This window comes from Tiliqua scincoides, chromosome 1 (genome assembly GCF_035046505.1).
Source record: "Tiliqua scincoides isolate rTilSci1 chromosome 1, rTilSci1.hap2, whole genome shotgun sequence".
Lineage (NCBI taxonomy): Eukaryota > Metazoa > Chordata > Lepidosauria > Squamata > Scincidae > Tiliqua > Tiliqua scincoides.
The window spans coordinates 70,522,947-70,537,097 of NC_089821.1; the positions used below are offsets into that span (position 1 = coordinate 70,522,947).

At 46.5% G+C, this 14,151-nt stretch overlaps 1 protein-coding gene across 1 annotated transcript in view; it reads right to left on the reverse strand.

Annotated features, from left to right (window-relative positions):
* The window catches only part of ASIC4 (acid sensing ion channel subunit family member 4), a 96,032-nt gene that overhangs the window by 7,945 nt on the left and 73,936 nt on the right, over window positions 1–14,151 (reverse strand). Inside the window, exons 4-10 of the mRNA XM_066611571.1 lie at window positions 13,998–14,125; window positions 11,287–11,446; window positions 10,082–10,138; window positions 9,510–9,663; window positions 9,235–9,326; window positions 8,362–8,441; window positions 7,542–7,646 (exon numbers count right to left, since the gene is read on the reverse strand). Coding sequence (XP_066467668.1) covers window positions 7,542–7,646; window positions 8,362–8,441; window positions 9,235–9,326; window positions 9,510–9,663; window positions 10,082–10,138; window positions 11,287–11,446; window positions 13,998–14,125 — 776 coding nt within the window. The remainder of the gene's footprint in view (window positions 1–7,541; window positions 7,647–8,361; window positions 8,442–9,234; window positions 9,327–9,509; window positions 9,664–10,081; window positions 10,139–11,286; window positions 11,447–13,997; window positions 14,126–14,151) is intronic.

Sequence of the window (14,151 nt, forward strand, 5' to 3'; positions counted from 1 at the left end):
GATTTCTAGCTTTTATTGACTTAAATGTTGGCAGCAGCAGGAAATTAAAGTAAACTCAGCTGCTAATTAGTTATTCCTTGTCCAACGGCTCCAGAGCCAGCCAAAAATCGGCATGTTTGATGGGCCTTCACTGCCTTGCCTCATGTATTTTATCTTTATATAACATCAGGGCTCCTGGGATATTGAATGCACCAGTGGAACGGCTCACGTTCACGCCATAATACAGGCATATGGTATATGTCACTCATTCACAAACATACTCGTGCTCATATGAGATTAGAGGTAAACAATACAGCTCTCTCTCCCCCTCTGTCTCCCTCTCCCTCTCAGATGCACACATACTCCAATACATAAAGATACACTGTATTCTGTGTCAGTTCCAGGGCTGTGGGGGTCCTCAGACAAGGAAAGCTCAAAAAGGGTGAGGTGTGCTAAGCATGAATTCTTTCATGGTGCCTCTGACCTTCTTTAGTCCTTCAGGCAAAGCGTGCATGGGAGGACTCTTGGGGTACTGAGGCCTTCATAAGTCATGGCATCCCAGCAAATACAAAACCTCACCACTCCCTGGAGCTGGCCTTGACTAGACTGTCTTTCTCTCACCCAGTTGCACATAAGTGACCAGGTAAAAGATGCATGACTTGCAGTTGCATGCACACTGAGATGTGAGGACACAAACCATGCATAGTGTCAGAAGACCAACAACACACATATCATGTATGCACTCACAACAAACACGTATGCAGTCATCCAGACTGCAGTCAGAATATGGACATTTTCTGTGGAACATAAGACTGTTTCTCACAAGACGTTGTGTAGTTGGGTATGGAGACCCAAGCGCACAAATGGCCATGGGCCATGTTTCCTTCGATGGGCACAAAAAGCCAGTTCAACCACAACTTTTTGCTTTAATGTGGCTCCCCAGCTCCTTTCTGCTTGCCACTTCCCTGTCCTTCAAATGGAAAAGCTGTGCCGGAAGTATGCGTGTGTCTATTTTGTACCTGGATACTCATATCTGAGTACAAAATACCTTGCACAAAGCAGCTCTCTCTCACACACAATTCAAAACACATGCTGAGAAATATAGATGATTATTTTGTTCTGCCAGTTTATTGGTCAGTCTTCTACAAGAGCAACAGTGACCTCCTTAGAGAGCTGGTACACACAGGAAAGATGAGTTCCAGTTTGTCTGCTGTCTGTCTCTGTGGCAACTACTGTGATCTGTGGAAAGGAGCTACAACACAAGATAAATGTGTTCCCAGAAGCCTTGGCCGCCTGAGACTCTCCCGTGTTTGTTTCCTGTGTTGATATCTTCCCTCCACATATGAAGGTGTTCACCGTGGAGACATGTGGTGGGAAAATGGGAACTCACCTCTCCTGGAAGGTACAGCTCATCTCCCCTCAAGTTGTCTAAGGCCAAACCAAACATTAAACACAGAGGCTTGAGAGTCCTCTGTCCACCTCGGTTTCTGCATATGTGGAGGTCATTTCATAGGAAACCACCCACTATGTGAAAATCATACTCCCTTGTTGAAAAGGGCTCCATTAGAGAGTAAGATTTGAAGATTACCCATTTCTTTTGCTCCATCATGAAGGAGCTCCATGACATCCTTAGATAATGATTCTTAGCAACACTATCTAGAACTCTGGAATCAGTCCTAAGTTCAGTGTTGGCACCAGGTTGCTGTGGTGCTACCTGGCATTGGTCTCTCTTGCCATCCCTACCTGCCCCTATTGGTGCTACCTGTCCCTTAATGATGCATTGGGTGTTACCACTGCCATTGGTACTGAGGTTTCAGGGGGCAGCCCCATCAGATGGGGTCTCTGATGGGTACGTGGTGTCAGCCAGTGCCCAACCTGACTGACCTGAGACACCTCACTTGCCTAAGTTACTGGTTTTGGGAGCGGCATTATGTGAATTTTGGGCTGTAAGCAACAGAGTATAGAGTAACATAAGTGTGAACCCTTGCAGGATAGGAACCAGAGCTGATGGAGCAATGGGGAAGAGCTGCAGGAAGGCTGAAATGGAGGAAGAGGCTTCTGTCAGCCAGCTTTTGAACTGTGAATAGGCCTCAATGAGGGCAATGTACACAGGGAGAGCGGGAGTTCAAGTAACATGCAGTCAGGTGCCAGGTATTCTGTACACAAAGCAAGCAGTGGAAACTGGGAAATAGAGGCTGGAAAACACAGAATAGGAAAATGTTCAAGGCCATGTGGCCCTGTTACTCATAAAAAGACCCAGTTCCAGCCAGGCCAGGTCCACGAGCACCAGGGCCGCTTGGGAGGTGAGACCTGAAAAAGAAATGCTGTCCCATCCTTCTTGAATTCCAGGCATTCTGACAGTGAAGACCTGCATAGGTTCACCCTGTGAATGGTTGTTTTTCAGTAGCCACTGAGTATTAATCAGTTCACCACCTCCTAGCAATAGCAGCTCTCACTAGGGTATGGATAGCTTGCTCCTGGAGAGGACTGTTCCACTCTCTCCACCTTCTTGGTTCTTGTTTAATCTTCTTTTCTGCAGATTCTGTGTCCTTGAATCTGTACCCAAATCTCAGCCTCAGAGCCATCCATTCATGTCTAACAAAGGCTGACCTGGATCCTCCATCTGTTTCCACCGTCCTTGATGACACTCTTCTTTGCAGTGGATTGATGGTGGGGCAACGTTTCCAAGTTGGTACAAAGAAATGAGCATCTGTGTTGGTCTCAGGGTTCCACTAATGATACAACAGACACAATTTACTTCCACATTGATCTTCTTTGCATGGGCTGGACAGTATCGGGTAAAGATACAACCTGCAGTGGAGCCAGGGCTGGTAAGCTTTGAATGTTTGAGCATCTGTGTGCTGTTTCAGATATGCTGGCTTCTAAAGTACACAAACTATGTTGCTGATTTTCCTCTTTTGTTTCAGGACTGTGCTCTTTGAGTGCAAAAGAGCCGCCTTGTGAGATTTCCAAGTAGACCATGTAGTCTCGAGCTTTCAATGTGTGATTTGAAAGCAGCTGTCATAATTTCTCAGGGGTAAAGTCACAAACTGGAGACCTTTAATAGAACCCTTATTATAGCCCCTAAGCTATTCAAGAACACCTTCTCCTACTCAAAGAATGCGAAACATTTCTCTTCTTGACTAACAGTACCAGGTTATCAGCACAGACACATCTGCAGAGGCAGGGGAAAAAACTATCAAAAAGCATTGGTGCCTAAATCAGTGGATAGACCCTGATTCTCTGTCTGTGCCATCTATTTCTCATCCCATTCATCTCAATGAAAAAGTGCCAATATCTAGTAATGAGGCCATTAGCCAAACAATCCGGTGGATCTCAGTTGTCTGATGTGGTTCATGGTAGCATGACCCTCTGTGCAGCCTCTAAAAACTGTTCCAGTTCTCACACCTCTCTGAAATTCATCTTCAACATATTGGCTTAGGGACAGTAAGAATGAACCTTGACCACAGCAAGAACAGTTGGGCCTGAGCAGTTTTGATCTTTTGGTAGTGTTGTCTCTCTACCATTGGCAAGATATCAGTCAGGATTTTATGGGCATTTTAAAAGAAAAATTAGTCAATAATCAATGGGCTTGTAAAAATGTGCATGGGCATGACTGTATCATGGAACATAAAATAATATGAAATCTAGACGCTTATGACAGCCCATTCCAATGGAGTTCCCCAGCTGTGCCAGTGGGATGTGTGCTGCATCCAGTGGGGAGTTTCAAGCCTCAGAGGCCCCCCCCCCAAAAGGAACATTTGTTCCCTTGATCCAGGGCAAGCCTCAGCTGCTTGGATCTGTGTCAGCTCTTTCATTGGCATAAATCAGAGTGGACCCGGGTAGGTGAATTAAGGCTGGGAAGAATGATAGGATATTGGTGGAGCTGCTGCCACCACTGACCGTCCCTTTCCCTCCCTTAACATAAATCCCAATCTGTCCCAGTTCCTGCCCCATTTCTCATCCTCCCTGCCTCATTCTGCCCACCACTTACCCCTGAGCCAATTAACTGGTGCTGGGGCTCCTGCAGACTGTGGTCACTGCTGCCTAGCCACCACTGTTTGCTGTGGTGGCAGCCAGGCTATGTTCTATGGTACGTTGTGTTTTACAGTGGCAGCAAGGCTGTGCTCTATGGCATGTCATGTTTTGTGATGGCCATAAAGTGCACTGCTGGAACACAAATTTTGGTGATGCAGCAGGCCCATGGGATTGGGCTGTGAGTAATTATGAGAATTTCAATTATTATTCAAAAATAAAAGCCAGATTCTAACCTTCATTGTTATGAAGTCCAACCCACAACATCTGTTGCTGCTGCAGAAAATTTACTGCCCTTAGCATGGAAAACCATTGGGGGATGGTCCCACCCCTTTCGGCTGGCAAGTGCTAAGGGAGTATATGCAGACATAGGAAGTTTGCAGAAAGATGCTTGGTAGCACCCAAGGCGACCTGGACTGCAGTGAATATGTGGTTGCAAAACCTTTGTGAGATAAAATGTATGGATATGACTCAAGGTTGTATTTTCCCATGGAATGGAATGGCTTCTGGGCCCAAATCTCAGTCTCCTAAAGTCCTAAACTTCTTCCCTAAATTGGCATCCCCCGACAAAAAAAGTGTACTAATTTCCAAATTAAGGAAGCAGGGGAGGAACCCCAAACTTTTCAAATACAGTTTATGTGCCACTGAATAGTGGGCTGAGTGAATGTGTAATGCCAGTTCCCGTACCCTATTAGAATTAATAGCACATTTTGGATTGCAAAACTGAGATTCATTCTATAGGATAAGGAACCAAGAGCTCTACAGAAGACTACATGTTCTTGTGGTGGATGCATCTTAGAAAAAGCTGCTACATAGGGAACTGAATGAAGTAATTCGTACAGTTTTGCTTTCAGTCATCTTTTTTTTCTTCCAGCAGCAGCCTATGGAGTGAGCAGTTCAGCCGATCTGGGTGCTAATGAAATGACTTTCTCTGGGTGCAAGACTGTCCCCGGATTAGAATCCTTGCATGGTAATTTAAAAAATATGATTCAGGCTCCGTATTTGGCTTTAATAAGGTAGCGACCTTAGCTTGCATTCAGATCATATGTATTCCCAGCCCACTCTTTCTGGTTAAATGGCTTTATCAGCGTCTTCTTTGCTTGAAGTCTGAGATTTATCAGTATCTGGTTAGATATACAATCTCTAAACTGCTCCTTTTAATAGGTGAGCAAACAGCCTGCAGCACTATTTCTTATTCTCCACTAACAGTCTTTCTATCATGGATATAATGTTGGCCTTCTGAATGTTAATACTGTTGAGCTCCCTGACTTAGCATGAAATAACAGATTTAAGGCAGCAGAGTAAAAATCACATCTTCAGATAGCTTCCCATGTTTCTAGGATAGTTACTACTAGTTTTGATTATTTGCTTTGTTATATACTGCATTCATTTCTTTTTTTACCAGTCCTTTTCATAAGCCATTCACTGATGGGTCAGTTCCTTTGTTTCATAAGTAATTGTTTACATCTTTTCTATATTTTTGTGGGTTGTTTGTTGAGGTTAAGAATGTACTCTCTTCATTCTTCTTGTGTGTGTGGTTTTTCCTTTCTTTTCTTTGGAGGGGGCAATTCTCCAGATTAATTAGGGTCCAATCCAATCTGAATTTCCACCACTGCTGCAGCCATGCCAATGGGGCTTACGCTGCATCCTAATGCGGGGGTGGGCAGTCATAGAGTCTTCTTTAAGGTAAAAGAACTTTTGTTACCTTATCTGGGGCTGCATTGCAGCTACATCAGTGGTGGAAGCTGCAGTGGTGGAAAGTCAGGTTGGGCCCTAAGGCTGCAATCCTGTAGACACTTACATGGGAGTAAGTTCCATTGAATTCAATGGAGTAGACATGCATAGAATTGCTGTCATGAGTAAGTACATGTTAGGCCTAGGTTGGCATGTGAAGCCTGAACCAAACTAAGACAATGTAACTGCAAAGTTGCTAGCAGTTCCCAGCTGCAGGAATGTGAGTAAATAAACAAAAGGATTTGTTGTCTCTCCTTTGCTGGCCAGGAAAGACAGATAACAAGAATTACAACCAATTGGAATGTTTAGCACCTTAGCAGACAGAGAGGTGCCTTATCAAGGGTGATTGAGTGCAGCTGTGGATCTCCAGTTGGAACTATGAGGGGTTAGCAACCAGGCCAACTTCGAGAAGGTTCTGTTCCTCAAGGGTTCTGATTGGACAGTCTAATAAGTATGAAGTCACCTCAGTACTATTAGCATAAGAAGTATAAGAATGAGTGCCCAGGGGGTGTGAGGGTTCCTGCTTGGACAGAGTTTTGGGTACAAGATCCTGCACGCTTTGAGCTCTATTGTCCATCATGGGCACCTGGCCTCATAGGTAGCCCTGGAGCTAAGAGATCTACAAGAGTAACTGACCCAGGTGAGAGATAGGGATTAATAGAGATAGCTAGCTAGCTTTATTATTTTATTGCTGATATGTTTCCTAGATGTTTATGCCTCTAGCATTTGCTGCCTTATTGTAGAGTGTGTAACCTTATGTACTTAATAAACTAAAATATCTTTTACTAAGTTGTTTCCTTGTCTGTTGGGGACAAAGGTTCAGAATCCTGCCTAGCTGTTTGCATCTACCAAGCTACCAAGTGCTCATTGAGGTCTAGTAACTTGAGGACTGAGCCTTTAATTGGAGAAAGAGCTCAGTGCCTGCAAGGGATAGAATTAAGCCTAGAGGATCTCAGTGTCCCTGGACTGAGGCACTGGCACGTACAGGGTGGAGGCAGTACTACTGGGCAAGGGGCCTTGAGGGCTTTGGGGTTCGAAAGCCAAGAACCCTGAGCATCCAAAACCCCCCCCCTTTGTTTACGACAATTGCACTGTAAAAGATGTATCTATAAATCCGTGGTCAGCAATGTGTGTTGTTTCTTGTGTTGCTCATGAGAAGAGGGTGAAGAATGGAAGGTCAGTGCCCCAATCACCATCGCTCCAAATTGGCTACTGCCTACTGTGATTGACAAATAGCATTCTTTGTAAAGGATGTGATGTGAAGATACATGATACAGCCCCCCCCCCCCCCCCGCTGAAGTTAAGCAGGTCTGGATCTGGTCAATATTTGGATAGGTGACTACTTACGACTTCTGCTTATACTGCCTTGAGCTCCAGAAAGGAAAATATAAATGTAATTAAGCCATTTCTGCGCAACGTTGCATATATGCAACAGGGATCATGTGTTCACCTGTGGGCTGGGCAGAAATGATTAATATGTACCACATAATGCAACTGCACGAGAGGTAAAGTGTCCACAAGAGATCAACACTTCTGCTGCTAAATACTATAAAATCTTCACACCACTTTTTTTTGTATCAAAGGGCATTACACCAAAGGGTACACCAAAATGGCATGTCTCTAGGATCATGATCACTCTCTCTCTCCCCCCCTCCTTTGCAGCTCTCCCCTTTACAGATTTCAAAGTTGGGAAATCATTTAAACTGCATTTCATTCCTTTCCAACAATCCCTCTGAACCACATTTTGTGACAGCTACAGAAGTAAGTCTGGGTGGGCAAGAACTGACACATACCTGCTCCTTGATCTCCTCCAGTCCCAAGGTGGCAATACTGCCTGAAGGTTTCTTCAGAGGAGGCTTGGGACGCCGTAGGCCATGAGCCACCTTGTCATGGATCACCTGGGGGGGGGCAGCAAGAGACAGGGAGGATGCATGTGTGTGTCTTGTACCACTTTGTGGCATAGGCTGCAATCCTAACCACACTTTCCTGGGAGTAAGCCCCATTGAACAAAATAGGACTTACTTCTGAGTACATCTGGTTAGGATTGTGCCCCTATACATGCAATTAACACCACCCCAACTCCTGGAATTCACATTTTGCTTTATGTCTCATTGCCCTGTGTTATCTTTCATCCAGGTCCATCCTCAACATTTCCCTACAGGCCTGAAGCCCTCTAGCAAGTAGTCAGGAGCAGCCCCCTTAAATTCTATAAGGACCGTAGCATATCATTTGTGTTCCATACAGCTCGTGGCTGGGGTTGTCCAAAGCCACGCGTTACCAGGTGTTGGAGCAGAAGTTACCAGTTTGCCCCCTCAGATGCATGCAGGGTGCTGGTAGTGTAGGAGGGGGTGTTATTAGCTGAGGGGGAAGGCATTGCCTGTTCTTAGAAGCAATAAGCTCTGGGAGTTTAGGACCCAGAGGTGAGGTCGCCGGGCCCATGAAAGGGGGTGGCACCAGTGTTAAATGTAGCCCACAGATGTGTCATGCGGGGGAGGGAGCCTCTCCGCCATACCTTCTAGATGTCGCCATTGACCACAAGTCATTACAATTCAGAACTAGTACTATGCACTCTTCCTCCTTCCCACCCTATTCTTCCACTAAATGGGCTCTCACCTCATAAATGTAGTCCAGGATTTCCAAGACAGTGAGAACGCTGGCCCCGATGAACAGGCCCATCTGGCCTCCAATGTCCCCTGACAGAAAAAGAGACAGCAGATCAGCTGCTGGACACTGACAGTAGGGAAGGGCTTTGTGGTGTGAAGGGAGATAGGGCAGGCCCATGGCTCTTGTAATTTGTATGAGGAAAAGGAATTTGGACAGGGTGGTACAGAGGAAGATAAGAACATGGGTGCTGGAAGGGCTGGCAACAGTTTTCTTTCCTCCAGGCTGTTTTCTGGTTTCTTTTGACAGCTGCAGGAATCAAAACCCTTTCACTGCCTCAGACTGGAAAAGGAGGTTCCCAACTAGAGCTCAAGGAGAAAGTAAAGCAGGTATGTAGGCATAGCAAAGGTAGGAGAGTGTGCAAGTGGGAGGAAGGCATCAGGGGTTTTGATTCAGGGTGTGTCTGTGGAGGACTCCAGAGCTCAGAGCCTTATTCTCTGCACTATTTCGGTGGCTTGCCAGAAGATGGAATTGCTGGGCTGCTCCATGGTGCACTCAGTGGTGTCGCTAGCTACAGGGCGTGCGGGCTTAGGCAGCATCAAAGCTGGAAGCCATAAGTACCGCAGCTGCTAGTTCAAAAAGTTGTTAGGCAACAGAAGGGGCCGAATCAGTACCACCTGCCTCTATAAAGCTTTGGACTTGGCAAGATTCCTCAGTCTAAGCAATGCACTGCCTGAGTCAAGAAGACCAAAGGCTTCGCTGAGTGCCTTGCCCACTGAACTCTCTTGCCTGCCTCTCTTCTCATGACTTGCTTTACCTCCAGTGTTGTTACCTCTCACAAAAGGATAGTGGCTGGAAGAGGAGTTGCTGAGTACATCCACTCACCCAGGAGTCCTGCCAGGTTGTATGCCTTCTTCTGCTCAATTGCTTCATAGTTCAGTGCCTCGAAGAATATATCCAGCACCAGGAAGTTCTCCCTGGGGACAGTGGGAAAGCAGGGGCGGAGGGAGGGAAAGGATTCAACTGGTACCATATTTTCCCCAGCACAGTCTCCCAGCTTCCAGTCTCATCTGTTACTGCCTAATGTCCCCCAGGCCCCAGGGGATCCACCTGGTATGGACTGGGTTGTGGACCTCCTCCTCAGCAATGAGACAACTCACCGGATGTAGGTTTCGTTGCGGTTGTACTTGCGAGCAAGGTAACGGGCCGAGCCCTTGTTGGGGATGCGCACCATGGAGATCTCCTTGCCATAGCGTGTCAAGTTGCAGGGTGTGGGACAGACACAACGCTCCTGGGAATCTTCAACAGCTGTATCTGTGAGTGGAGAGAAATGTGTGGGGGAATGCTTTGGAATAATACCAAACAGTAATGTCACCCACAATATGGCAAGGAAGCCACAATTGCACAAGAGCTGGATACGCTCCAGAAAAGTTGTTGGGGTAAGACTACCTGTTTGATTTGTCTGGCCCTGTCCAGAGAAAGCTGGAGCTCTTGGGTTATTCTCTTCCTTTGAACTAGCCCTCTAGACCGAAGCTCAGACTTTGTGGAATCAGCTTCTGACTCAAAGCCCATGGTACCAGCCACCCACCCCATCCCTTGGCTCTAATGTCACCAACTCTCCAGCTGCTTCCACAAAAGTATCAAGTGCTTCACTTTGGCTTTATGGGCTCCCTGGACTCTCTTCCCAGTGGGCCTCTCTAGTGGGCTACGTGACACCTGGGGAGGTACCTACCGAGTGTGTGGTCAGCGCATTCAATGTAGACGTTGGGTGAGCAGATGGTCTCATTACCTGGTAGAGGAAGACCTGGTTAGTGAGATGACCAGAGGGACCTTACTGTCCCCCCCCCTTGTTATGTCCCCCCTCACCCCAAATTCTAGAGCTCAAGCTACCAATTGTATAGCTGGGGAGGTCACAGTGATGTTGTGACCCTGGAGGCAAAACCGCCCCCTTCGCAGTGATCCAGTTACCATGGTTCTGGTCCCCTTGCTCACAGCTGAGCGCCTTGGAGCAAAGCCACCTATTTCTTCAAGAAGCAGCTGGCCTCACTCTGAGCAGCGTGTGACCTCTGAGAATGACTGTGGGGGCAGGCAGAATAACATGTCCTCCTCACAGCCATTCTCAGCACGGTCACTCAGAACCAGGCTTCCTGCTTAGGAAGAAGTGGGTGGCCTAGCTCTGGGCAGTACATGAGTGTGCCAAGAATGGTTGCAGGGGTGGGCAGGTTCTCCTCATCACGTCAGCGCAGTTTCTTCCAGGTTGAAGGGGGCGGGGTTGGAGGGAGCAGCAGGATGGCTGGCGTGCCATGGGGCAGCAGGTTGGTGACCTAAGCCACCGCATGCTACTGTTGGGTGGCTGGAAGGAGGAGGCTGAGCATGTCAAGAAGGAACTCTGGGCAACTGCCTGGGATTGATGATGGTAGAGCCTTTATTTTCCCAGTGCTATCAGGGTAGTGGGGAAAAGTAAGACAAGGCCTGAGAACACTGGAAAGCAAGGAAAAGCCAATAGACAGTCAGGTAGAAGAGGATCTAAGGAACAAGAGGAAAGGGCAGTCAAGGAGTCCATTGGTGGGCCTGAGAGCTGAAAGGCATGGACAAGAGGGGATTGTGAGGAGACTTGGAGGGTGGCAAAAGGTTGGTGCAGCCATGGGAAGGGGGGGTTAAGGAAGCACAGGAACTGTCACGATGGTGGCATTGTTACATTTTTTTCCCTAGAGTGCTCAAATGTCTGAAAGTACTCAGAATGGAGGCATCTAACCCAGTAAGGTGGTCTCAGGGCAAAGACTTGAGCTCTGAGCAAGCTGCACCACAGTGACCAAGGACTTGTGCAAAGGGGATTCTTCTTTTGTGACAGCTAGCTTTTTTCTAGCATGTACACCAGTTAGTGGGGCAGGGGACCATGGAGCTCCTGAGGCTTAGAGATGGGTAGGGTCACCTTACCTGGCATATGTACCATGCGGCACTGGCAGTTTCGCACCACAGCCTCCTTCTCACACTGCAGCCGGCAAGCAGCAATGCTGTAGCTCTCATAGCCAGGCAGAGTCTGTTCCCCTTTTATGCTGGCCCGGCAGCTCCCCCAGGGCTGGGGCAGGTATGTCAGCTGCAGGAAAAAGAGTGACAACTCAGTGCCATTGACCACTGAGAACCAGGGAGACTGTCTCAATGGACACTTAGCAGGGCTATGCTGACACCCATTCTCTAGCAGCCTCCCCCGATGCTCAACAAGTCCTTTAGAGGTGCTGGTTCCTTGTTCCTCGTTCAATCTTGTGTCTAATACAGTGAATGCTAAACCAAGGCTGGAATTACAGGTAAATCTGATTTTATAGATCTGCTTGACGTTTCACAGTACTGTAAAGGATGCACTGCTTTATAGCGACTTATCTTACAAGGCTGTTGTAACCATTACTGAGACAATGTATGTGATGCATTTTGAGTGCCTAAAATGTGCTAAGCAAACACAAGTCTTGGAATTTTAAAAGGCAGAGTGTATGAGGACAGGTTGAAAAGCTGGGCAGGTTTAGAGGGGACACGACAACTGTCTATAAATATCTGAGGGCTTGTCAGGTGAAGATGGACCAGATTTATTCTTAGCTCCTCCAAAAAGCAGGACCAAGACAAAGGACTTAAATTACAACTAAAGGTTACAAAGAACTTCCTGATGGTATGAATGAAGTGTTCAGTAATGGAACAGTTTGCCTCAGAAGGTGATAGACTCTTCATTGTTGGAAGCCTTTCAGCAGAGGCAGGGTGCTGGCTATTGGGAATGTGGACAGCCCACATTGGCAGGGGTGAAGATTCAATAATCTTGTAGGTCCTTTCCAACTCTGTGATTCTGCATATTTGTCTCCAAGATTAGTATCTCATGAGAAAGCATACCAGATGTGACCAGCCACCCTCCTTTCAATAGATGCGTATGGAATGCCAGATTGCAAAGCAATAAACCTTCAAATGGCTAATACTTTGACTTGACGCTTTTTACAGTGAACATTTCTTTTCTTAGAATGCTGTGGGATTCTTTGAGACCAGAAATGAGCCTTTTGATAAATAATCGGTTGCCACCGGCTGGAGGGCTGCTCATCTGCATATGCCAATTCATTGATCTGTATGAAAAATTTTAAATTGCTCATTGCCAGGTGCTGGAGCTGATCTAAAATTCAAACAAAGCCAGGTGGCATCAGTGGAGTTTAATTTTAGTGTGGTGGAGGAGGGAGGCACTAAATTGTCACAGTTGACTGCAATTAATGTAGTGCCTGATAAAGGAAGGCTTCTCGGAGGACTGTGTCTGTCTTGGCTTTTTATGTCTCTTCCTGAATACCTCTGCATAGTTCATATCTGATTCTAGGAATTGTATTTTGGGTACCTCAAGTATTCCTTCTGCCTGTATTTAGAAACTTCCTCCAAGGCTATTAATGATATTAACAGTGTTCCCTCCCTCCCAGGGTATATCTACAACACAAAATTATATGGGTTCGATACCATGTCACCTGTCTGGACTTCCTCCAAAAGAATTCTGAGAATTGGAGTTTGGTAAGGTGACAGTCTTTTTTTTTTTTTAGTGAATGAATGTTCGCTAAACTACAGTCTCCTGAAAGATGGAATGACAAGCTGCTTTTAAGTTTGTACCCATTACAGAGGGGCTTGAAAAGAAAAACAAAAACCCTCAATGGTTTGAATTGCAAAGAAAATTTTCATGTCTTCACTCAAATTGCATTGGAGCTAGATGAAGTGCTGTACAGCAGTGTTTCTCAACCAGTGGTGGGAGCCCTGAATACCTGCTGCTCAGCAGTGAGACAGGTGATGTGACAAGACAAACACTGGTAGGAGGCTTTGCTTGGTGGGTGGAGTTTCAAAGCATCTTTTCCACGAACTCTAAAAAGCCCTTCTGTCCACCCTGAGCCTTTTACTGATGTTTGTCATGTCGCATCTGGCCTGCCAACCCAGAAGTAACTGGCAGTGAAGTTATCACCAGTTACTACTGATGGTACTTCCAATAGGAGGATCATGCAAAGTGGTACGGAAGGGGGTAGAGTTTATTGAACTGCATTACAATGTATCGCTGTTTCTTCAGCTGCTGGATAGTAGAGATACTGCTTTATTTAATTCCTCTGTAAGCAATGGTCTAATTAAGATGTCCTTTTGGACCCACAGCTAACTGAAATTCACTGTAATAGCACACTCCCCGTTTCTGTATGTGGGCTGGAAAGGGGCAGGAAGAAATATCTTAGTCAGCCCCACTGACACTCTGCCAGTGCTCATGCAGGACAATTCTTTCTCTTAGGGGGTCTGGCTCATTAGGCTAGGAAAGAATCCTGTAAGTTCACAGGACATCACATTTCTATTGTGATGAAATCCAGGATCAGATTAAGTAAGAATCTGTTGTGGGATGTTTCAGTAACATTTTATCCAAGCAACCGAAAAGGTCTCACCTCTGGCAGCTCATGGGGGAATCTGAGAGGTAAACACTCACTACTGTTTGCAGCGCTTTATCTTTGCTCTTCTATTCAACGTCACTATGGCTGCCTGTAGCTACTACCATGGCATTGTCAGAGGCATATCTCCCTGTGCCCCTTATTGCCCTCACACCCTCTGCACTCTCCAGATTCCTTTTTCCTGCAGCTGCAGTTCTCCCCACACTCTCCCACACCCCTTACTCGCTGCTCCTGGCAGGATACAAAGGTCTGGAAACCAGGGGAGACTCCAAATCCCAACTGGTGGATGTAGGGTGGCTCATCCTGGCTGTGGATCTGTACCCGAATTCCAGCTTCAAAGGATGTCTCATCTACAGGGGGAAGAAAAGGGGCCACA